The sequence below is a fragment of the Schistocerca gregaria genome, chromosome 1, assembly GCF_023897955.1.
Source record: "Schistocerca gregaria isolate iqSchGreg1 chromosome 1, iqSchGreg1.2, whole genome shotgun sequence".
In the NCBI taxonomy this organism is placed as follows: Eukaryota; Metazoa; Arthropoda; class Insecta; order Orthoptera; family Acrididae; genus Schistocerca; species Schistocerca gregaria.
In genome coordinates, this window is record NC_064920.1 from 191,468,608 (window position 1) to 191,494,571 (window position 25,964).

At 43.4% G+C, this 25,964-nt stretch overlaps 1 protein-coding gene across 1 annotated transcript in view; it reads right to left on the reverse strand.

Moving 5' to 3' along the window:
• LOC126337014 (atrophin-1-like) overlaps positions 1–25,964 on the reverse strand; it is a 272,907-nt gene that overhangs the window by 108,526 nt on the left and 138,417 nt on the right. The window contains exons 14-15 of the mRNA XM_050001316.1: positions 12,552–12,746; positions 1,928–1,990 (exon numbers count right to left, since the gene is read on the reverse strand). Of these exons, the coding sequence (XP_049857273.1) occupies positions 1,928–1,990; positions 12,552–12,746 (258 nt within the window). The remainder of the gene's footprint in view (positions 1–1,927; positions 1,991–12,551; positions 12,747–25,964) is intronic.

Genomic DNA, 25,964 nt, shown 5'->3' on the forward strand with positions numbered 1-25,964 from the left:
ATGCTGACTCGGTTCGTACATTTCCCTTGAAGCTTTTTGCATTCATGCCCACGTGTCGACTCTTAGACGTTTAATACACCTGCCGATATCAATGCAGCTTTTGGAAGTTAAAATATTCTTGCAAAACAAAATTGTATGTAAAGTCATTTTGGTATTTATACTTTTGATAAGTGGTTCTGATCTCATTTTTGAAGTAACTGACAATCTAAAAAAAGCCCCCGTGTCGTTATAGTGCCCCAACACGCCTTTGTTGCTTCTATCGCCCCTCGAGAAGTGAAAACGCCTCCAGCTGGATGACAACTTCCAAATTGACAACCAATACTCAAACGCAAGGCACCTCGACATAGGGATGATACTGCAAGAACTGTTGAATTTGTAGATAGTCGAAATATTTAAAACACTACGGTGACATTCTGCGGGGATAATTTCGAGGCACAAGATTCGCAGGAGATGGTGCAAGCATTTTGCTAGCTATATCGTGTTATTTGTGTAAACATGCTTAAGACTGAAGAGAGATTAAAAGATGTATGAGGGCATAAAGCAGCACTTATTCCCATTGCCAGTTTACAGATTAAATTTGAAAGGAGCCAAAAATGTTAGTACGAAACTGTTGGGGCACGCGTCTATCCCGTGGTTTCTGAAGTACAGATTACACGGAAATGATCATTTTAAACGCAGCACCTACCCGTGTACCCGGAGATAGAAATTTTCTAGCACTGTTTCGATCAGTTTCGCGATACATTGATCAGTAAATTTTCATTTGAAAAGAAAAGCCAAAAGAAGTCACCATAAAACATTATTGCACAGTATGACTTTGGCTGATGTAGTGAATAGTGTTCATTGGTGTTTAGAGTATCGTTCACCTTTCTATCTGAATAATTTAGTCTTTTATTTCAGTGCGGAAATGACCGTGGCTGGATGGACGCGGTATGGAAGAGATCCTTTCAACAATTGGGTCATTAGTGAAGCGTCAGTTCAGCACTGTCGAGTTTATTTTATACTCATGCGAAGACCCTTAATTCATACACAATTCAGGTAAATTCCATTTTCTTAAATAAGCTACTGCCAAATAGTTTATTCTAATTTACTTGTGAATGAAGGTGTCTGTTACCTTTTATTACTTAAAATTTGTTGGTGTTACCTATTATCCTGAACGTATGCAGTACGTTTTGCTTTAGCAGCGTTTTATAATAATAAGTGCCTATAATTACATCGACAAAAAGACAGAAAAATGGAAGCACAATTTGTACAATGACCTTAGATATTATGCTTTGCACTACACAGCATATCTGCATATCTACAATGGAAAGTGTAGTACAATGACAAATTTATCAGTACTTTCGGCAATATTGCTTATTAAACACAACTTTGCCGGTTTTGAAGAAAACAGTGTTACTCCGTTATAGCTTTTGTGAAAGTGCTGTTCTGTGACTTGTGATTCCATTATAGCTTATTGTGAAAGTGCTATTCTGTGACTTGTGACTCCATTATAGCTTATTGTGAAAGTGCTATTCTGTGATTATCTGCCTTCACATAGTTTTGTATGACTCATCTGAAAAAAAATGAGAAGTACTGTCCAAGATAAGTCTAGGCAAAGGGTTGGAAGCTACACTTAAAAGTGGTCTGTTTGTTAGACTAATGTATATGGTATATAAAGTAACGAGTAAATTCGAAACAGACTAGCCTGATATTACTCTCTGGAAATCCAAGAACCTAATGCTCTCTTACTGGATGTTATTCTTTTGAAATGCGGCTGAGGAAATCTGGAGCTGGACGGTGATATTCATACCTCCTTTCTAATTAATTTTACTACCAAGTAAAGTGCCAGACGGCCTCTATGCGGACGGAATGGTTCCTCGGATTCGGCTGCTGTTGCTCCGCAGACTGCCAGCCTACCACGTAGCCGCTGCTCTTGCTGACCACTTACCTCCTGTGCGACAGGAACTTGCCGGTGGCGTGTCCGGAGCCGTCGCAGCCGGGGATGGGGCACCTGCGGCAACACACAAGCAGTCGCTTTGTAGCTAGCACAATGGCAGGCGCGCGCCTTTGTCCCTGTCGCCGGCCGCGCAACTCTTACATACGCACAGAACAGAACAGAGAGGAGAGAGGCTCAGTGCGATTGTCCAGCCGTGCGGCCGGCCGCAGATACAATGAACTTGAGGCCGCGCTGACGCAGGGACAACGGGCGCTGCGGGCGGTCGGCTGACAAGCGGGTCCAGCCTGATAAAGAGGTAGCGCCCCTCTCGGCCGCGCCCGCATCTACACGCATCTCGAGGAAATTGGCATCTCGCGCGTGCATGACGCCGTCCTTCCGACCCCTGCGATAGCAGCTCCAGGGGGAGCGAAAAGAAAGCAGCAGCACACTACCTGCCATACAACGAAAACTGACACTGAAAAACCAAAGAAGATATTTTTTCCCCCTTTTTTGTATTTTGTTTCCATTGCCTGAAACAGTTTCTCGTCACTCACCCAAAGTCGGACTGGTAATTACCAGAAAGAACTGCAACTGCCATTAGAGGTAGAGACTCACTCATGCACAGCTTCCACGTTAGAGGTGCGATAACTGTAACTCCTGTATAACTAGAAATAAGCATACTTGTCCAGTGCAGGTAATTGATATCTGAATTATATTCCACGTGGCATCCTAAAAACGGACGTTTTCAATTGTTTCATGAAGGGATCATCGCCAGTAGGCTCTGACCTCTGTTAAAACTGGACACACAGCGGCACTCGATTAATACAAGAATCAATTGGCATATCACTTACATGACCTCTCGTCCCCCCCCCCTCTCTCTCTCTCTCTCTCTCTCTCTCTCTCTCTCTCTCTCTCTCTCTCTCTCTCTCTCTCACACACACACACACACACACACACACACACACATACACAGTCGAACAAACTAGTAAACAACAATGACACTGAAAAAACCGTCGTGTCTTCTTATTGTTACGTCACAATCTCTTGTCGCCCACCAGAGAGCTGTAAGGATTTACACAAAAAAAGAAAAGGTTTTGAACTACACTGACACAGCAGAAATCGATCAATCTGTTCCGATAGCACTGATTCAGCCGAGTTAGCAACTCCTTCCACATTCTATTGTAGAATGATATTCCTTAATACCCCTGGAGATCGGTATGCTGGAGAGCTTTCGTGGAAATGTGGAAGGTAGGACACGAGATACTGCTGAAAGTAAATGTGTCAGGGTGCGTCGTTAAGTCCTGCTTGGGTAGCTCAATCCACAGAGAACTAGTCCGCCAAAGGCAATGGTCCAAGTTTCGAATCCCGGACCTGGAGACATCTGCAGCAAGTCTTAGATTAGCGCACACTCCACTGCAGAGTGAAAGTTCATTCTAGAAAGTAACAGATTCGTTAAACCGCATTGTATTAATTATGAGAGTCTTATGCAGGATCTTGCAAATAGATAATTATAAAAACGAACATTAATTTGGAAACAGAGCCATACCACACGAGAACTCTTTAAATAGTCCCAATATAGCCGACTAACCGAACACATTTTCATGAGTCGACGATTTTATGTCACCTACTGACTTTGCATTTACGAGCTATTACGCCCTATCTTTTCTTTTAGTGTTCAACCCTGAGGTTGGTTTGCAGCAGAGCGCCATTCCTCTCTTCTGTCTGCTTTCCTCTTCATTTCCACATATGTGTTACATCCAACGTCATTCATGATCTGTTGCATGTATGATATCCTTGGTCGCCCCCGCCGATTCCTTCCCTCAATAACTCCTTCTGCTATTGTTCCAATGATATTGTTGTGTCGTAGGATGTGCCCTACAAGTTTGTCTCTTCTTGTTTGGATGTGCCTCCACAGAGATCTGGTTTCCTGTACTCTTCTAAGCACCTCTTCATTTGTTACTTTGTCTGTCCAGCTGATCTTCATCATCCTTCTATAGCACCACATCTCCAGGGCCTCTAGCCGTCTTCTCTCTGCTCTTCCAACTGTCCAAGTTTCACATCCATATAGGGCCACACTCCAAACGAAACCTTTCATGATGCGTTTCCTTATTTTCAGACTGATGTTGTTGCTGGTGAGTAAGTTCCTTCTCCGATTAAATGCAATTTTGGCCTTTTGTATTCTGGTCGCAATTTCTTTCCGGCTTCTACCATCCCTTGTGATTTTGCTTCCCAGGTAAGTAAATTCCTGTATCACTTCCAGCTCCTCTCTTCCAATTCTAATTCTCGGAGGTTCATATTCTGCTCCTGTACTGCATACCATCACTTTAGTCTTTTTCTTGTTTATTCTCATTCCATACTGATTGTATAGAATTTTTTCCGTTGTTCTGAGGACTTCCTCTAGATCTTCTTCTGTCTCCGTGACTATAGCAATATCATCTGCATAACGTACCATGTCTATCTTCTGCCCATTAATTTTGATCCCCACCTCAGTAGTTTCTCGAACTTGGTCTATAGCTTCCTGGATGTGGTGCTATAGAAGGATGATGAAGATCAGCTGGACAGACAAAGTAACAAATGAAGAGGTGCTTAGAAGAGTACAGGAAACCAGATCTCTGTGGAGGCACATCCAAACAAGAAGAGACAGACTTGTAGGGCACATCCTACGACACAACAATATCATTGGAACAATAGCAGAAGGAGTTATTGAGGGAAGGAATCGGCGGGGGCGACCAAGGATATCATACATGCAACAGATCATGAATGACGCCCTATGAGGAACACATTACAAAAAAATTCAAAGCCGCAACGGCATCTCCGCCAACGAAAGTACGATTAATCTGCTATTCACTTACACAGTTATTAGCACGATAAAAATCGTCTGTAAGTTTTCGGTCAATAACAGAAGTCAGTAATTGTGTCCACTAGAAATTTATTTGTGATATATTTGTTCTCTGCAGTCGACTTTATGGATTATTTCGCAATGACATTAAGTAAATTCTTGAAGTGGAACATAAAACACACACACACACACACACACACACACACACACACACACACAAAAGCGCGCGCGCGCTACCTGAATAAAAAATGAAACATCCAAAAGGGGAAATGGAAACGAAATGAACCTTCACAGGTTGAGAGGGGATGTGCTGTCATAGCCCTGATTTGAAAATCGAGACAAATTCACAAAGAACTTTACAGCATGAGACCACTTTACTCACTGACGTTGCATCCACTATGGCCTGGATGAATGCACTGATTAGGTTGGTAAGGGTGTCATAAAACTGTTGGCGTCGTCTCCTGGGACGCACTCTCTCGCTCACAACTGTTTTAACTTGTTCTTAATATCCTGGATACTGGCATTGAGACAGCGTTTATGTCCGAGCTGGGGTCAAATCTGCGGGTCTTGCTGGGCATGGAGGTACCTCCACAAGACGTAGATAGTTCATAGAAACACATGCCATGTGTGGACGAGCGTTGTCTTGTTGAAAAATAGTACAACGATGCTGTCACATGAGAGGTAACACATGAAGACACAGGTTACCCGTGGCGTGCCATTGTGTCGTCAGAGTTGCCTCAAACAGTACCAGACGTGATTTGAACTCATACCCGATGACTTCCCAACACCATGACGCCCTGAAGAACACCGCTATGCTTCTGCAAGCCATTGGAGGAATGGGACCTCTCTCCAGCTCGGCGCCATACCCGCCGACGATGGTCATATAGGGCAGTGCAGAACGGCGATTCATCGCTAAACACAATGCGATGGCATTCATCAGCAGTTCCTTTCTGGCCATGTCACGACTCCAAATGAAGCCGTTTGAGTTTTGGTGATGACTGCAGCCAACATATGGGACGATAATTCTCTAGTCTGGATGCTAGTCTTTTCTGACCAATGGTGCTGGATTATAAAGAATGTTGCAGGACGTGCAGTATTATTCTCGGATGTCAAGCGCTAATGTGAAGTGGTAATGATATGTTTGGTGTATAACACGGCGATCCTCCCTTGTGGTGATCAGACGTGTTCTGCTGCAACTTTGACGACGAAATGCCCACGCAGTCCTCCAACGTCACAATGTCACACCTGTATGCCACATAAATCTTGGTATTATGTGAACCCACCAGCCGGCCGAATGGAGACACAGGACGAGGCCCTTTTAAATTCTGCTAACTGCTGTTAATACGGTCTCACTCGAGTACACGTCATTTACAGGTCCTTCACAGTGATCACTTAACATCTGAATCCGTTCAGGCCTCTTACATACCCTACCAGGCCTCTTACCAAAACTAAACATGAACAACATTTTTGCACTCGGTGGCCTTTCCACCAACCTCAGAGAATTACATCATTTACATGCGCGCGATGGTGTGTACGTGTACGAACTTACATCATTAACATCTGCCTGTAGCTTCTGGGTTCCGGTTATTTCACTTTTTTGGTCAGACAATACGTATTTAATCTCCTTCACAGATCAGTTATATCACCGGCATGCCTGAAATAACGTAAGTTTCACGAAGCAGGCGAACAGTGGCGTAATATTGAAACATAGCCTATAAAGATAAGGCGGCAAATCTTTAGAGGAATAAAATCAGTATATACAACTATTTACAAATAATTTCGATATTGGAGAAGCCATGTATTTGCAAGAAAAAGCATAGCTTGTCGTAGCGGAGAAATTTTGGCCAACGTGATGCTTCGAGAAAAAATAGAAACCGTTCACGATACCACTCGTGTGTATCTGAGGATGACAGGTAAAATAAAACAATTTCGTACACAAGATTCGGTTAGCGTTTAAAGCCTATGAGTTGTTAGGCTACAGACTCAGCTCAAAGAAAGCAAAATTGTTCACAACCCGAACATTGATTTGAACACTATTGTTCTGTACTGGATGTGTTCGTGTTATAGGTTGTATGTCAAAGCATTCCTCCGTCTTTCCAAGCTGACTTGCCTATAGGGAGACTTACAATTTACATGGGCTCCGGACCACGTTGCAATTTAGCTGTGGATGTTAAAATTATCCTGAATATATGGATATTAAAAATACCCTGAAACGAAATGTGTAAGAGTCAATTTCTTTCACGACCGTTCAAGACTTAGTGGTATTCTCGATCATACATTTGCTTATGCAGACTTGGAAGCCTCGTTTAATTTAAACAGATATGTCGATGCAGTATTTACAGTGCTAATCATCCGCAAGGAGAGCGTTGTTCAGTCAAACCAGAACAACAACTTCTGGAGGAAAATAATATTTAGAGGAGAGGCACATCTCGAAGCATATGGCACTTTAGCAAAACTTTCGTGGTTCAAATTCTTCCTGAGATACATAAAAGAATCTGCTAGTTTTTTTTAAAAAAAACTTCACTATCAGGGTGACAGTAACGAGCGTTTTTGATAGGACTGAATTGAAATACACCGCAGATGAATATTACGTCCCCTCGCACTTTGATAACAAAATCATAGCACTGAGAAAGCGTTTGGAGCCAAGACAATGACCCAATCTGTTACGTTGTCCATCACAGGAATGAGTTGTTGGGAGAGAAAGCTTCTGATCTCTCATTTAAAGCAACGTTGACTGCAAGTACCAAAATATTTGCTTACCGAGATTTGCTAAAAACAATAAAAGAATATGTTCAGCATATGTAAACAAATGTGCTACTGTGCAATGTACACTCCGGGAAATGGAAAAAAGAACACATTGACATCGGTGTGTCAGACCCACCATACTTGCTCCGGACACTGCGAGAGGGCTTTACAAGCAATGATCACACGCACGGCACAGCGGACACACCAGGAACCGCGGTGTTGGCCGTCGAATGGCGCTAGCTGCACAGCATTTGTGCACCGCCGCCGTCAGTGTCAACCAGTTTGCCGTGGCATACGGAGCTCCATCGCAATCTTTAACACTGGTAGCATGCCGTGACAGCGTGGACGTGAACCGTACGTGCAGTTGACGGCTTTGAGCGAGGGCGTATAGTGGGCATGCGGGAGGCCGGGTGGACGTACCGCCGAATTGCTCAACACGTGGGGCGTAAGGTCTCCACAGTACATCGATGTTGTCGCCAGTGGTCGGCGGAAGGTGCACGTGCCCGTCGACCTGGGACCGGACCGCAGCGACGCACGGATGCACGCCAAGACCGTAGGATCCTACGCAGTGCCGTAGGGGACCGCACCGCCACTTCCCAGCAAATTAGGGACACTGTTGCTCCTGGGGTATCGGCGAGGACCATTCGCAACCGTCTCCATGAAGCTGGGCTACGGTCCCGCACACCGTTAGGCCGTCTTCCGCTCACGCCCTAACATCGTGCAGCCCGCCTCCAGTGGTGTCGCGACAGGCGTGAATGGAGGGACGAATGGAGACGTGTCGTCTTCAGCGATGAGAGTCGCTTTTGCCTTGGTGCCAATGATGGTCGTATGCGTGTTTGGCGCCGTGCAGGTGAGCGCCACAATAAGGACTGCATACGACCGAGGCACACAGGGACAACACCCGGCATCATGGTGTGGGGAGCGATCTCCTACACTGGCCGTACACCTCTGGTGATCGTCGAGGAGACACTGAATAGTGCACGGTACATCCAAACCGTCATCGAACCCATCGTTCTACCATTCCTAGACCGGCAAGGGAACTTGCTGTTCCAACAGGACAATGCACGTCCGCATGTATCCCGTGCCACCCAATGTGCTCTAGAAGGTGTAAGTCAACTACCTTGGCCAGCAAGATCTCCGGATCTGTCCCCCATTGAGCATGTTTGGGTCTGGATGAAGCGTCGTCTCATGCGGTCTGCACGTCCAGCACGTACGCTGGTCCAACTGAGGCGCCAGGTGGAAATGGCATGGCAAGCCGTTCCACAGGACTACATCCAGCATCTCTACGATCGTCTCCATGGGAGAATAGCAGCCTGCATTGCTGCGAAAGGTGGATATACACTGTACTAGTGCCGACATTGTGCATGCTCTGTTGCCTGTGTCTATGTGCCTGTGGTTCTGTCAGTGTGATCATGTGATGTATCTGACCCCAGGAATGTGTCAATAAAGTTTCCCCTTCCTGGGACAATGAATTCACGGTGTTCTTATTTCAATTTCCAGGAGTGTATTTTTGTGATGTAACAAATATTTATGAGAGGTATATATGGCCTTTTGCACAAGACGCTTTAATGTTTTTAAATATTTCAGTTATAACAAACCTTTTTTGTGTTGATTTTTATCCACTTGACAACTTGGCGTGAGATTCAATGTAAAATGAACACTTTTACAGCAAAAAGATTAAAAAGACCTGAAGATACAGTTTGTCTTAAATAAAAGAAATATTACACGCGATCTAGGCTGTTGAATACTTTTTAACAAGTAGAACAGATCGCGCCTTCAGTAGTCTCAAAATGAGAAAATTCAATCAGTAGTGAAATTTGACGTCACAACTCCAAAATATTTGCGCTTTCAGCAACTCGATGCTTGATTGGAAAAAATACGTCATAGATTTACCTGGCACTTTTAAAAAGAAGGAGCCAAAAAGGGAAAATAAAGACTATGATTTTAGGTACCCATAATTTTTTTTTCTAGAGATGTTTCTTTTTAGTAACATGTAGCAAGATTTTCTTCAAATAGTACCTAGTGAACCTCATCACCTGAGAGGTCAACTAGTTTTGTACTGATATATTCCAACTTTTCTTGGGTGTTTCATCGGGAAGGTATGGTTACTAGACGCGAATAAAAGTCATGAAGTAAATGATCAAACAGTTTTTAATGTAACGTTTAAATTGTATCAGTTGTGTATACATAAATTTGATGACCTCGTCGTTCCATGTCTTCCATTTTGAAAATCATATCGCAGTTTCGAAAACCATTCTCAATACACATCCAGTCCATCCAATTCAACAAAAGCCCACTGTTTTGGTTGCAAAACATAGTTCTCATTATTTCATTAATACCGTGTCTTTACTGAACTGAAATCATTGCTATATATAATTGTTTCGACCCTGAATGTGAAACTACATTGAGCAACACAATTAAAGGATCAATTCTCCGAAACCTCGAAATCGTTTCGCATTGTGACGTAGAAGTTTCAAATTTAGCTCAAAGAGGCCTGCAATCTTCCTCTGTAATGGAGTAAAAACGTGGTGCTCTGCGATGTTATCCTCGGGCTCGGCGACTCTTCAAACAGCAAGGAGTCAACATACGTAAAAAAAACAGCTCAGAAGTTCATTTGAGGTGTAAGATGGGTTAATGATGTCACATTGGCACAAACATCACCATAAATTTGCCCAACGCCACGTGGAAGGTCGAAGAATCCCCTCTTACCAACATTTCACCCTTTCTTTTGATGCTTTCCTTGCCGCTGTGGTAACACCAGTTCCCGTCAGATCACTAAAGTTAAGCAATGTCCGACTGGGCTAGCAATTGGATGGGTGACCATCCGTTCTGCCGAGCTCTGTTGGCAAGCGGAGTGCCCTCAGCCCCTGTGAGGTAAACTGAGGAGCTACTTGATTGAGAAGTAGCGGCTCCGATCTCGTAAGCTGACATACGGCCGGGAGAGCGGTGTGCTGACCACATGCCCCTCCATATCCACATCCAGTGTCGCCTGTGGCTTGCGGATGACACGGCGGCCGGTCGGTACCATTAGGCCTTCATGGGCTGTTCAGGCGGAGTTTAGTTTAGATTTTAAGCCTCAGCGATGGAGGCCAGAACTGCGAAGGGCACCTGTGATCAGGGAACCCTTTGACATTCGTCCGATGTTACATGTCTACTTGTAGGTGCCTACGACTCCTCACGGGTTTTCTCTGTGCCCAGGTACATTTTTAAAGTGCTCGACAGACTCTGGCAGGTGGCGCCGAGGGTGTTACCGATCTGGACCTTTTGCAGTTTTATTCACGCATGTGTCAGTGTCGCATCCTCTTTAAACACGCCCCAGCAGGGTGCGAAACAGAGGGGGAGGGAGGGGGGTGTAAAAGCATAAGCAACATTTGCTGCTTCGAGTTGCGTTTAAATTTCGTAAAGTGGATTTGAACGGTGCTTAGTGGTTCCCCACCGTACACCAGAACAAAAATTGCGGGTGGCCTGCAGTCTGGAGGGGCGCGACCACCTTCAGTGGTTCAAATGGTTCAAATGGCTCTGAGCACTATGGGACTTAACTTCTAAGGTCATCAGTCCCCTAGAACTTAGAACTACTTAAACCTAACTAACCTAAGCACATCACACACATCCATGCCCGAGGCAGGATTCGAATCTGCGACCGTAGCGGTCGCGCGGTTCCAGACTGTAGCACCTAGAACCGCTCGGCCCACCTTCAGTGGGTTCGATGTATTTGCAAAGGGGTTGAAGTGTCAGTGAGGTGCCATCAGGGCCAAAAAATGTCAATAATGTCGTCCTGTAGTCCATCGCACTGTGAACAGTCGATTTCGGCTGCGAAATGTGTGGGAATCAACTCCTCAGGTGAAGGGTTTGGTTTCACTGACGACCTGTATCCCTTTCCACCCTGAGAGAAAATTTCTTAAAACGTTATCCGATATGTACCAATCACCATATATTATTACGTGTAGAATCAGGTAAAAATATTGAAAAAATTCGCATAGTGATAGTTTGTTCAAGAAGTCACCAGCATTATCATACTACTCAAAATTCAGACTTGTATAAAATGCATAAAGCATTTCATGAAAGTGTCTAGACACCTTACACATCTTGAGTGAAACATTCTCAGTCTAAAACTATGCAGGAATTTCCTTAAACTAATGACATGTAGGAAAGCAGAATGCATTTATCTCGATAAGGCATGGCTTTGCCTTGTCGTTGAAGTTTTAAATGATTTGTTGCACTCTGGCGGACACAGCATGAAATAAAACAGTTGGCAAACGGAAGCTGGGAGCTCGCACCATCGCTGCAGTCTTGAGTGACGCAGAAACGTGATGTAGCTGAAACACGAAACATTTATAACCAAACCCGCACGATTGTGCGGGCCAGAGTGGAAAGGGTTATGCCACCCCCTGAGGCTTCTACGTGTGTATCCTGAGCGGCTGCGTGTGTAAAATGTTTTCCTCGGTCACCCATAAGAAAACCGCATGGTTTCACCGCTGGGGGTCGCGGTTGTGGCCTCCATCGCGGAGGTGTCAAAAGGAGGGGTGAGATGTGTGTGCGTCGATCTTTCCACTGTGTGACATATCCACGGTGGCATTGGGAAGAATTTTGGCAAAATTTGGTGCCAATGTGACATCATTAACCCATTTTACACCATACATGAACCTCTGAGCTCTGGCCTTTTTTTTTCACGTGTGTAGACTCATTGCTGTCTGAAGCGTCGACGAGCCCGAGGATTACGTCGCAGGGTACCACGCTTTTGCTCCTTTACAGAGAAAGGTTGTAGGCATCTTACAGCTAAATTTAGAGCTTGTGGGTCACAATGGGAAACAGTTAAGTGATTTCGAAAGAGTGTTTCTTCAATTGTGTTGCGCAGTATAATTGGAAATTGAATGGACTGAGAAGTCTTGAAGGTTACAAGGCAAACTTGGCTGGTTTTTTTTTTTTTTTTTTTTTTTTTTTTTTTTTTTTTTTTTTTTGACTCGTGCGTTAGGCTATGCGAAGCATGTGTCAGTGTACCGTATTAGGCCTGTAAGATGTTGTAGCGGGTGAAAGAACTGGTCTGGTGCTCACCTGAGTGGTTCGGAGTCCTGACCGTCGCGCGGCTTGCTTTTGGGCTTGTTGGCGCGTGGGCAGCCCGACAGCGAACGGTGCGAGGAGTAGTTTCCGGTGGCATGACCTGAGCCGTCGCACCCCGGTGTCGGGCACTTCAGCTCCTGTGAGTGCGCCTGGATTTGTGACCGGTCGGCACGCGGGCAACCGGACAGGCTGTGGCAGAAAGCAGAATTACATCGTCAGTGAGCAGCACAGCAGTAACAGCAAGCAGCCAATGTCGCGAATCTTTTATACAGCTCGTACTATCAGCCTGGAACGGCCGCAGGATCATGTAGGTAGCTCAAGGCATCAAACGTAGTATGTCATTTTGCACACAGTTACATCTTCTTTTCTATGGTGCGCAAATCGTTATTACCACTTCTGAATACTAGAATCATTCATAGGCACTAAAATTTGGAGTCGAAATGTGCCGGCTATAGCGCCACTAACTGATCTGTTTTGCAAGTTTACGGAATGTATGTTTGATGATGACCATGTGTTCGATTTCTGAATAACAAGCTGAACGTGCTCGACCAGTCGGAAGGAGTAGTTATGATCAGTAGTTCCCATAACAGTTTTAGTTTAGTCTGCAGTGAATCTGTTTCGATGTTTTCTTTCCGCTAATTAGTGTTTTAAGGGCAATCTTCGTTAACGGAGATGACCTCTTTATAAATATTCATTTCATTATTTATTTGTAAAAAAATCATTTGATTAACCATGTCGGAAAACAAACACCTGCAAAATATATCTTGATTTGAGCGTTCGACTTGAGAAATAATTTATTCCAATAATAACCGCTGGTGAATTCTAGCTCTGTCCCTGTAAATGTGAGATGTACCTGGCCGTACTCCACGGTTCCTACCGCATCTTTTCCGCTGGAGCGGAAACTTCACAACATTCTGATCTCAGATTTCACTCCATAAATTAACTTGAACTAGTTGCGTCTCCCTTGCAGTAATAAAAATAATGAGGCTAAATAATTTTTCGCAGGTATTCAAAGCCGTATGACGGCAAACATGGTTGTAAATGATTCAGAATAGTAAGAGAGGGTGAAATAGCGATTGTTATCGGATAGTTTTAATCGTCAGGTCTTTCTTGCATTGTTCCATTTCTAGCATAGAATTACACCTACATTTTGAAAACAAATTAGGAAATATGATTAACAACTACATTGACGTAAGAGTCTCAAAGCTGAAGTTCCTGTGCTTATGGGTAATGGGCGTTTGAAGAAGGAAGGAGCTGCAGTTCCTTTTGACGTAGATTCGTAGTGTCTTTATATCAGTGGATATACTGTAACTCCAACAATCTTTCCCGGCGACATTCATGCCTCAGGGACATAGAGAGCGCACGTTTCCAGAAGAATCAACCAATATATTGCTTCTTCCTACGTACATCTCGTCAAAATTAGAGAGATTCGATCCATCACTGAGGCTTACCAGCAATCGTTCTTTCCGCGAGCCATACGCCGATCGAACAGGAAAAGGAGGGAAGTGACAGCTGTACGTAAAATACCTTCTTCCACACATCATTAGGTGGCTCGCGGAAACTGATGTAGTGTAGATATACTGAAGAGGTAGTATGCGAACAATTAACAGATTTCGGCCGACGTCACTACAATGGTACGTGAGTGTCGTATAAAACTGCAAGTTACTTGCACAATTGGGCTTCATAGTCACAGACAGTTGAAACTTCTTTGTACTGTAATTTGGTCTTGGGTGAAACAGAAAGCTTGCTAGAAGGGAGAAACGATCGGCAGTGAGACAAGAATAATCTAATGGCTGCTCGTTCCAAGCTTCACTATAGCACTATCTGCTAGAAATATCTTGCTATTGTTTCTGCATGCTAAGGTACCTTCATAGTTTCTGTCCCTAACATTGCAATGTTTCAGTCCCTGATGTCGCTAGCGGAAAAAAACTATATTCCGCATTAGCGATGTTATATCTTTCACGAATAATCACAGTTTACACTGTCCATGATCGTCCATATCGAAAAACATGTACTACTGTTCTACTATACATCGAAGGAATTCTGCCGTTCCACACGTTATATTTCCAGGCTTCAAGTCCAGGAGTTGGTTTCCAACAAGACGACGCTAGCCTACTGATGGCCCTGAGATTCCATTTGTGCGTATGCTGTACTCACATACTTCAAGAAGACTTTCCTAATACAGTGAATAGTTGGCAATGGGCAGTAATAGACAGGATACCGTGTTCATGATTTGGAATATGAACTGCACCTGCACTACGCGATTTTCCACAGCAACATGTAATTTCAGCACTACGCGATTCAACCCTTTATGAACAATACAATATCTGGCAATGTGTGGGCTGTTATTTATTACAACTCTGATGTCACTGACAAACAGCAGGTCGTGTTGCTTTAACACTGAGTGTCTTAAATGGTTTTCTGGCAGGGATGTGTACTGCACCAAGACTGCGCTTTCAGTTACCAAGACGTCAATTAAATGAATGACGGCGCCATATATGTGATATAGTGCAATATGAAAAGGAAACATTTTTACTATTGAGAACGCCTTTAGCGGATTTCAGTCGATTTATAAAATTTATTAGTTATTACAGAAATAATATTTCTGCTCAAAGAGAATGTCAACGAGCGAATGACTGAGCTCTAGTGGATATACAAATTGTGTACATTTAACGCGTACAGATTTTAAATTTCATGAGTCTTATAAAGAGGTTGTTCAAAAGGTAGCAAAACTCTTAAGATGACCATAGTTGTCATAATCCATTAGGTTTTTTATAATTTATGTAAAGTCGTGACTTTCTATAGCGGTTAAAATTATATACGGGCAAAATGCAGCGACATTTGTGCATTCGAAATAAAGGATTGTATCGAACAACTAGCACCATTTTTTTATGTTGCTGTTTGCAGTAACTGCATCGAAGATACGCGGACATGGGCTGCAATGTTTTCACATATGAAATATTACACAACAGGCAGTTTATGAATTATGGGCAACAACTAGGAACAATACAAATTGCAAGCAACAGGGTGTTGAACAAGAATCACTGAAGCAAGTACGTCGAAAGATTTTTACTAATTTTTTGCTTAGATAGTTATCGCATGCATGCTTTGAATAGGCCCTTTTTCATAGCTCGCATAATGCCAAAACCAGAGTTCGATTACTGCTGTTCAGTGATAATCCGAGTTGAATAGCAGGAATACCAGAGGGATTCAAGAGTAAATGTGGCGAGCATACGAAAATACGTAACCGCCATTCTTGAGCGTTTCGAAAGGAACATTTAACACATGTAAGCTTCGATTATAGTTATCATTGTACCTTTCTCTTTTAAAAGTTCTTACGATTCAATATCAAGTCTTTTAATGCGTTACGTCTAATTCTTATTAACAATTTTTTGCGATAAAGCCACGGACAAAGATTGGAAGTGTTGTTTCCAGGAAGAAACACATATTGTATCGTTTGTCTCTTCGTACAGATCTCTGACGTAAGGAACTTCTTCGAAAAGTCTTCGGGAAGTATAAAACTAAAACCTTCTCAGTTTCTTCGAAACGATTTCAGAGGATCTTCCACTTTCTACGCGTATTAGGAAGTATAGCTTGTAACGACATCTTATTGACCGTACTGGTTTTCCCCGTTTTTCCGTTCCCTTGGTAAGAAACAGTGAATTATAAAAAGTCCCTTAGTACGAAACAGTGAATTATAAAAAGTCGGTTAGTAATTTTCTTTTGTTATTTTTACCAGTCTTTTTCCGTCTATTCTCGTCCATCCTGCTGCGCTTCTCCAAAAAGCACATTTCTGGTTTCCTTGGTCTTCTTTCTTTCTCTTTCGTTCTAGCCTGTACCTCATTCCCACAAAGTAGCGTAGGAATAATCATTTTTTTTGTAAAATTACACGTGGTCCCTGCTCTTCCTTTCTTTTTAAATCTTTAAATGTTGCCGTTAATGTAACTGAATCTTCGTATTATGTTTCCAGTGCAAATTTCTTCTTGGAATTATATCCGTTGCGATTTCCGAATCGTATGCTCGCTTTTTATTACTGTCTCACGCAGTTTTTTTATTATAAACTTTATCGACTGCTCTCGTATAGCCTGTAAACAGAAGATGAGTTTTTCTTTGATATGGAAGAATGTTTCTCAGTTATTTGGTTAACGGTAAAATGTAATCTACACATGATCTCGTTTGCTCTTCTAGTGTGCTTTCTTTTACTTTCTGGGTTTTAATTCCGAGTATATCGTATACGCTGTGTTCAGCAAGGACATTTATGGTTTTCGAACTTTTCTGTTTTTCATTGTTCTATGAAAGTTGGTAACAACAGATAGTCTCTACTCTTGTGGCACCTTTTCTTGAGTCCACGTTGTGTTAAAGAAGATCCACATGTATGTCGTTATCTAGGCGAAGAAGAGAAAGTGTGGTAATGGCGCCTATTCATCTGCTCAAAATCAGTGAAGGATGGAGCAATTGACTGTCTGGAGGGGAGGTCGGAGGGCAAGGGGAAGGGAAATGTCGTAATGTTTCATAGTTCAATTTTGGAAACTAGAAATCTGTTGAAAATTTTGACTTATACCTTAGAGTATTTGTGGGCTGGCTTTAAACACACGACCAGATTTGAGGTTGAATAGATTATGTAGACTCAAGGAAACTTGAATAGCATGCTGTGAGAACCACCTTAGGGTTTTTGGATTCAGAGATGTATTTCGATAAATGGAAATTCTATTCATTCTGGCGCTTATTTATAAGTGATCCAAAAATGTGGCTAACATAAGTAATTACACATCTAGTGGACAGCATTCCTCCTAGCTCTGATGCAAGATTTAATTAACGATAAAACACCATCTTTCTATATGTTTGCATGAGGTGAATGTATGCCCTGCAAAAAGAAAAGTTGTTTCAAGTGTGAGTCTGAAACGTATTGCACCGTATGCAGTACAGTTTTTCATGATCATTGTAACGAAATGTGAGACGGTTTGGGCTTCAGCCATGTAGCAAAACTTTTTGCTGGATATTTTGTATCCTCCATATTGTTGGCTGTTAGTGTATTATAACTTCGCGTAGTAGTATGTTTTGAAATTACCATTGTGTGGAAATGCTTCGGAATGAGTTATATTTGAATGGAAACTGTACACATTTTAAACAAATATCTTACTAACATGTCGTACATAGTGAATTACTCTGTGACTGAAACAAATCCGAAGAGACCACAGGCACTGTACACCCTGAGTAAAAAAACAAATCGATCTTTGGTCTAACGCTACTGCTACATTATTGTTCTGATCGTATGTCTATGATAGCGGTAATTGAATGAAAACAAACTTCATGATGCTGTATCAACCTTCGTCGTACAACTTTCTGTGAACGATTCGTGAAAATATTCATGAAATCTGAGTGCAGAATGTTGTTATTTTGAAACATTTATTTTTTTCAAGCGTAGTTGAAAAGCTGCGGAGTAAATCATAAACTAAAAGGAAAATTCCATTTCCGCATATGTTTGGGCCTTCCTTTGCGATCCACTTCAGTTAACCTCCAGGAACTGTAAATTATAAGCAGCCAGGCACTAACAGACGTACATGTGAAGTACAGCATGTTAGACTCCTTAACTATGGCATGACAACACTCTTCATTAACAAAAGACGCGCGCGCTAATCCTTCAGTGTTTCTTGTTCTTTCAGCCCTGACAATTTGCATAAAGCAAAATTTAAGCATGCCAAATGCTCATTCAATCAAGTATTTGTGAAACAATCATCTATAATTTACGGTTCTACTGTTTGCTCTTGAGTGAAAAGAGAAGGTGAAGATCGATCAGGTCCGCAACAATGTATGTAGAGCCATTACACAGAGCAATTTACTCTGCGGAAATCCGACAAGCGTTAAGACTTGATGCAAGTAAACTGTCAACTCCACAACAACAACCTACAGAGAAAACACCAATTTCATACACTTACAAAACATACCACGTGCAATCAGCTATTTTTAAAGAAAAACAATAAGGATTACGACAAGAACGAAAGAGCAAAATACGATGCTGCTAACTGAAAAACACAGACGATAAAAATAAAGTCGAACAGACAGTCACATCACACACACATATTGTGTCGGAGACGCGGGTCGGGGCGGGCGGGGGCGCGCCGTGCAGTGTGCCCGGCGGCAGCTGCAGGGCGCAACGATTGCCAAGCAACACAACAGAACAGAGGGGGGGAGAGCGGGACCTGACCCAGAGCCAAGGCGTGGCGAGGCGCGGGCAGGGCTGGCGGCAGGCGCCCACTACTGAACACAGGTGTCAAGGGGGGTTCCAAAAAGATACTGCTAAAAACAAAGAAGGCACAATACGGTCAAAAGTCGAAAAAAAAGGTGAACACATGGACCGACTAATGCTAGCCTGCCGCGGGCCGGGAGCGGGCGTGCGGGCCAGCCCGCGGCAGGCTACCACAATACCTGAAAGTCTGCGCTTGCCTTCTGTGGGTGGCGTAGTTGCCAGACACATGGCCCATGCCGTCGCAGCCCACCGTGGGACACTGGATCAGCTCCTTACCGTCCCTGCCTCTGTGCGCGGGCCGGGGGGCGGGGGGGCCGGGGGGGGCTGCGCCGGAGCCCGGCCGCACGCGCCACCCGCTGCGCACCAAAACACGCCCGTCATACCGCGCCTAACGCCTATTGACGCCTCCTGTGAACTTAAACATCTTTACACAAATCAGCGTGCCAGCATGCTCCACACATTTTGCGCTTCTTTCGCTATGCCCGCAACTGTCCTCTCCGTTTAGTCCACAAGTAAAGTGAAGAGTGAGCAGCGCTCGTATTAGAGGAAATTTCCTTTCCCGGAAGAACGCTACAAATGCTACACCTGTTCGCTAGTACTGTACTCTTCTTCTTTTAAGCAGTGTGTTGATGTGTGTGTGCATTTCTCGTGTTTCTTATAGCAGTTACTAGAGTAAGTACCGGGTGATCAAAAAGTCAGTATCAATTTGAAAACTTAATGAACTACGGAATAATGTAGATAGAGAGGTAAAAATTGGCACACATGCTTGAAGTGACATGGGGTTTTATTAGAACAAAAAAAAAAGTTCACAACATTTCCAGCAAAACGTCATTAACTGCTACCGTGACGCGTGAGAGGTACACCGAAATGTTACAGAATCGCATCATCCCCAGCCTGGCTGATAAACAACTGCTGGAACGTACGATTTTTATGCAGGATGGCGCTCCACCCCATATTGCTAGACGCGTGAAAGATCTCTTGCGCGCGTCGTTTGGTGACGATCGTGCGCTCAGCCGCCACTTTCGTCATACTTGGCCTTCCAGGTCATCAGACCTCAGTCCGTGCGATTATTGGCTTTGAGGTTACCTGAAGTCGCAAGTGTACCGTGATCGACGGACATCTCTAGGGATGCTGAAAGACAACATCCGACGCCGATGCCTCACCATAACACCAGACATGCTTTACAGTGCTGTTCACAACATTATTCCTCGACTACAGCTATTGTTGAGGAATGATGGTGGACATATTGAGCATTTCCTGTAAAGAACATCATCTTTGATTTGTATTACTTTGTTATGTTAATTATTACTATTCTGATCAGATGAAGCGCCATCTGTCGGACATTTTTGAACTTTTGTATTTTTTTGGTTCTAATAAAACCCCATGTCATTCAAAGCATGTATGTCAATTTGTACCTCTCTATCTACATCATTCCGTGACTTACTCAGTTTTCAAATTTATACTGACTTTTTCATCATCCGGTAGTTAATTAAGGTTTACGCCGATAGAATATGTTCCGATCCTGTAAAATCTTTGATGTTTACGCAATATAGGGCATTGTTTCGAAATTCGAGATAAAGCCCTCAAGATTTGTGAGTAACGATACCTCTACGCATTCCGTAACTAAATCTATATCTCGGTTACTATAAATCCTATTCTAACAAGGGAACCTCCCCATCGCGCCCCCCTCAGATTTAGTTATAAGTTGGCACAGTGGATGATAGGCCTTGAAAAACTGAACACAGATCAATCGAGAAAACAGGAAGAAGTTGTGCGGAACTATGACAAAAAAAAGCAAAGTACACAAACTATGTAGTCCATGCGTAAGATAGGCAACATTAAGGACAGACTGAGCTCAGGAGCGGCGTGGTCCCGTGGTTAGCGTGAGCAGCTGCGCGGAAAGAGAGGTCCTTGGTTCAACTCTTCCCTCGAGTGAAAAGTATACTTTCTTTATTTCCGCAAAGTTATGATCTGTCCGTTCGTTCATTGACGTCTCTATTCACTGTAATAAGTGTTTTGCGACCCCACCGCAAAACCGTGCAATTACTAGACGAAAGGACGTGCCTCTGCAATGGGAACCGAAAACGTTTGATCGCAAGGTCATAGGTCAACCGATTCCTCCACAGGAAAACAATTCATATATATTCTATACAACACTGGTGGCGGCATGTGCGTCACAGGACAGGAATATGTTGTCGACCAACCTAACATGTACACTTGGCGAATGGGTAAAAAGATTCTTCTACCTTGCCCGATTTAGCTTTTCTTTTGGATGTGATAATCACTCCCAAAAAAGTGATGAAAACATAAGTGTTTGTCGCATAAACTGCAACAAATGAATGCAACAGTTTCACAGTTTTCCCTGTGATCTGTCAAAACATATGTTTTTAACGTTTTCAAATTTTTCCGTGTGTAGACCATCAAATCCTGCATATGTCCAAGCTAATCTGAACATGTCCTGGAATTTTGGAGAGCGAAGTTGATTATGTGTGAGTGCCTGAACTTTGATAATTGTCTGAAAATAAAAAATTAAACCTATCACTCGAGGGAAAACTTGAACCAAGGACTTCCGGTTCCGCAGAGGCTCACGCTAACAATGGGACCACGGAGCTCCTAAGCTCACGTCCTCCTTAATGTTGCATATCTTGCGCATGGACTACTCAGTTTGTATATTTCGCTTATTTTTTTTCATAGTTCCACACAACTTCTTCCTTTTTTCTCGATTGATCTGTGTTCAGTTTTTCAAGGCCTATCCACTGTGCCAACTTATACCTAAATCTGGATGGGGGGGGGGGGGGGTGTGATGGGGAGGTTCCCTTGTAAGATACAAAGCTGATATGTCATAAAGTGGTGCAATCTTTCTTAAAACACGTATGCTAATCTCGAGTTACATACGAAAAACTTCTACAATGAATCCCGTCGTATATCTCTGTGAGAACCGATTTTTTTTTTTTAAGCGACTGAAATTCTTTAGGAAGATTGGTGTATACATTGTTGGAATCCCTAACAAAATACATCCGTTTAGGAGGACATAATTGAAGGTCATGCATTGCGTTCTGTATGTGTAGTTGACTCATAAATAGTATTTTAATCTGTCACTTATGAGATTCGTTGCTATCTAATTTACTACATGAGTTTGCTGTCTGACAGAAGGCAGTCTCATTCTGTAAGCATAGTAGTTAATGAAAATAATGGCTCCCTGGACGTCTGAGTGCACTGTGTTGCCATTACTATCAAAGGCGCGCTGCGGAGGGTTGGTGAAACATTGGGAAACATCTCGTAGGTGTTCCCTGAACATAGCCAGGTAAAAGATAGGGACTTGCTTGCTCACTCTTCAATCTGCCGACGGCTGTACGCCTAGAATCACGCGAATTTGGCTATTTTTCGAAAGACATCTTCGGGACAAACGCATCTCGGCTTTAAATAGTGTGAATGGCCTCGTGGGAAAGAACAACGGATTATTAAGGAGGCAGGGCTGTGTGACAGAAGTGACGTCAGGCGTAATTTTAATTTATGGTGTTGAATGATTGGAAACTTGTTGCACAGAGAAACTAAAGGAATACGGGTAAGTGGGTAAATACAAGGTAATTCCCACAGCAAATAGAAACGACTCGATACTATACGATCAAAATATTAGTGGCGAGCGTCTGAAGCACGCCACATCCTTTAATTATTAAGGTGCAATACTAATAAGCGAAATGAAATGCGACGAACATGTAAAATTAGCATTATGGAAGGCGAATAGAAGAACTCGATTTGTTTGAAGAGATCTGGGAAAGAGCAATGCATTCGTTAACCAAATCACACACAAAAAGTTACAGCGACCATTTCTAGAGTACTATTTTAGCGTTTTCAATCATTATCAAGTAGACATGGCAATAGACAGAGAACGAATTCAAAGACACGCCGCTAGGATCGTAACAGATCGGTATCACCCATCAGAAGGTGCAACTGTGATACTCAGGGAATTTAATTTCTTTGGAAGAAAGCGACGATCTTGTTGCGAAATCCTGATGCATAAATATAAAGAAACGGCGTTGGAAGAAGACTTTGCAACCATTTTGCTCCCTCTATCGTACATCTCGCGTAGGGATCATGAAAATAAGACAGATTAGGGTGTGTACAGAGTCATGTAGATGGTTTTTTCCCCCTCGCAATACGCGGCTGTAGCAGTACAGAAGAAACATAATATTGGTACATATTATCGTTTGCCATCAAATACTGTACTATAACATGTGTATATATGCAGATCTATGAGTTCGCAATGGTGCTGTGTGTGTAATATCATACAACTAAGGCTTCCTGATCTATACGAACGTTTTATCAGGAGCTAGGATAATCATGCGTGGACTTTCCTGGTTCTTCCCTTGTGCTGGTGTACTTCAGATACCCTACAACAGTTTATTTTTTATTATTGTAAATCTGGCCGTCCGGTGTGCCGAGCGGTTCTAGGCGCTTCAGGCTGGAACCGCGCGACGCTTCGGTCGCATGTTCGAATCCTGCCTCGGGCATAGATATGTGTGATGTCCTTAGGTTAGTTAGGTTTAAGTAGTTCTAAGTTCTAGGGGACTGATGACCTCAGATGTTAAGTCCCATAGTTCTCACAGCCATTTGAACCATTTTTAAATTTAAAACATTTCGTCGACAGTGCGATCATTAACTACGCCTCATTGACAGAATATATACTGCCACTACTAAGGTCCCTCATTTAAGGGAACGACAAATGAAATGAAACTGGCTCTTAACTCAGCTTCTTCCGTTTACGCTTCCTTCCACGGATGACAATCAAGATGAATGACAACCAAGCTGGACACATCACGGAAGACAATTCTACTCCAGTTAATGAGATTCCATGCCGAAGTCGTGTATGGAGACGCCCTGGACAGCGGCAGCATCCCAACTCAACTGTCGCCCGCCATTCGGTCCGTCAGCCAGGACTGATGGCCTGCGGTGCCGTTTCTTTTCACAGCAAGACCCCTTTGATTGTCATCCGTGGCACCCTTACAACACGGCGGTACGTCCACGATATTCTACGCCTCGTTTTGTTACTTTTCTTGGCAAGCCGTCCTGGGCTTATATTTCATTAAGATAATGTCCGACCACACACGGCGAGAGATTTTACTGCTTGGCTTCGGGCTTCCCAAACCATACCTCGGCCAGCAAAATCACCGGATCTCTCCCCAATTGAGAAAGTTTGGAGCATTATGGGCAGGGCACTCCAACCGGCTCAGAATTTTGACGGTTTAACGCGCCAATTGGACAAAATTTGACACGGTATCGCCCAGGACGACATCCAACGACTCTCAATCAAAGCAAGCCAAATAACTTATTGCATAATGGCTACAGGTAGACCAATGCGTGATTGACTTGCGTAATTTGTGAAGCTCCTTCTCTTGAATAAATTGTAGCACTTTTCTGAAAATGTAGTTTTTTTTTTTTAATTTGTCGCAAGATCTTATGGGACCAAACAGCTGAGGTCATGGGTCCCAAATCTTACGCACTACTTAATTTAACTTACACTAAAGGCAAAATACACGCCCACGCCCGAAGGAGAACTCGAACCACTGGGGAGGGGGCGGGGGCGGGGAGGGGGGCAGGGCGCGGACCGTGACAAGGCGCCTAAGACCGCTGGGCTACCCCGCGCGGCAAACTGTAGTCATTTGTTTGTCTGTGCATATATATCACAGCTATCGATTTCCTCCCATTCGGATAATACCTTCGTGTTACCTCATGTTTTGCTTTAGAGTGTACTACGTAATCAAAATGGTAAAGAAATGCATCAAATGTTCGGTACCTAAAACAGGTATGATATCGTTGACATCTTAAGGATGTGTATAACTGTAATACGGTTACAGATTCGCTAATCCAACGGTGAATCGTAGGTGCCTGTTACTTGGGACTCTTGCGGTCATTAATTTCTACTGCTGTCACAGCCTGTTTCAGTAACTACTTGATGATAAAACCACTAACCACAAAAAGAACAGCATTTGCTAAGCACTATCAAGGCATTCCCAATTTCTTGGTACTATTATGGCTTTTGAAAGTGTAAAAGATGGGTAAGCTGCATTTCTGATTTCTCACACTTTTCACATAATACCAGTAATTAAGCACTTCGGCTCTGCATGAGTAGAAATTTCGTACTGTTCACTGTGGCGTGCCATCTTTATCGAAGCTAGAGCGTAGCGTATTTTATGTAAGTATTGGCTGTGAAATTCATGGTTGAAATCTCTATCCATGGTTTTTTTACATAAGGTGAACGGCAGAATAGTTCTTCAGCGAGGCACGCCGCAATCCAACTCTAGTCTGCAATACACCACCCCCTCCTTCCCCCTTCAGCGAGGCATACACACTAACCAGAACTGTAGGAGAAAAACTCGATCTTCATTGACAGCATGGTCGCAGACTCGGCTGTTCCTAGTGAGAAGATCATTTGCGGAGAGGCTTGCTGTATTCAGGCGAGCGTCACTAGCAAATTCGAGAACCGCCTAGCGAACAAGGATGATGGTCAGAGGAGATGCAGGCTCCGTGGCCGGCGGACAGATTGGAGAAATATTACGGAGCTCTGGAGTACCCTCGCGTCTTCTAGAGAGCCCTTGTCAGCCATATTGCGGCCGCCTGCGCTTATGATGCGTCCGTCCCTTCTCGATCAGCGACTCGCCGCTCGATATAACCAACTCCAGGGGGCGCCGCTACGTCCGCATACAATGCCAAGCGAGTGGGAAGCTCCAGCGGTCTGTAAAGCGATTGACACAGAGGGAGAGCGGTTGCAGTTTGTCACGATGCATCCATAAACGCTACCAGTTCTCTGAAAAACTTGGCTTAACTCCAGAACACCGGATGCTAGTTTATGGTGTAAGCAGCAAAAGTAAAGGACCAGATGATAATGAAAAGATTTACACGTTACTGCATTGCGTAGATCAACCAGCCAAAAAGGGGCCCTTCACAAGACTGAGTCTGAATGAAGAAGCTATCATACAGTCTCGAGTCTATTAGGAAATTACGTGATTTGTTCTGTGTAATTTTTCGAAAAAGGAAATGAAAGTTTATTATTTGACGTCCCGTTGATGACGAGTTCATTAGGAACAGAGAACAATCTCTCACTGGATAAGAGCGAGGAAGGAAAGTTTTCTTCTGAAAATAACCATAATTCAGATCGTCCT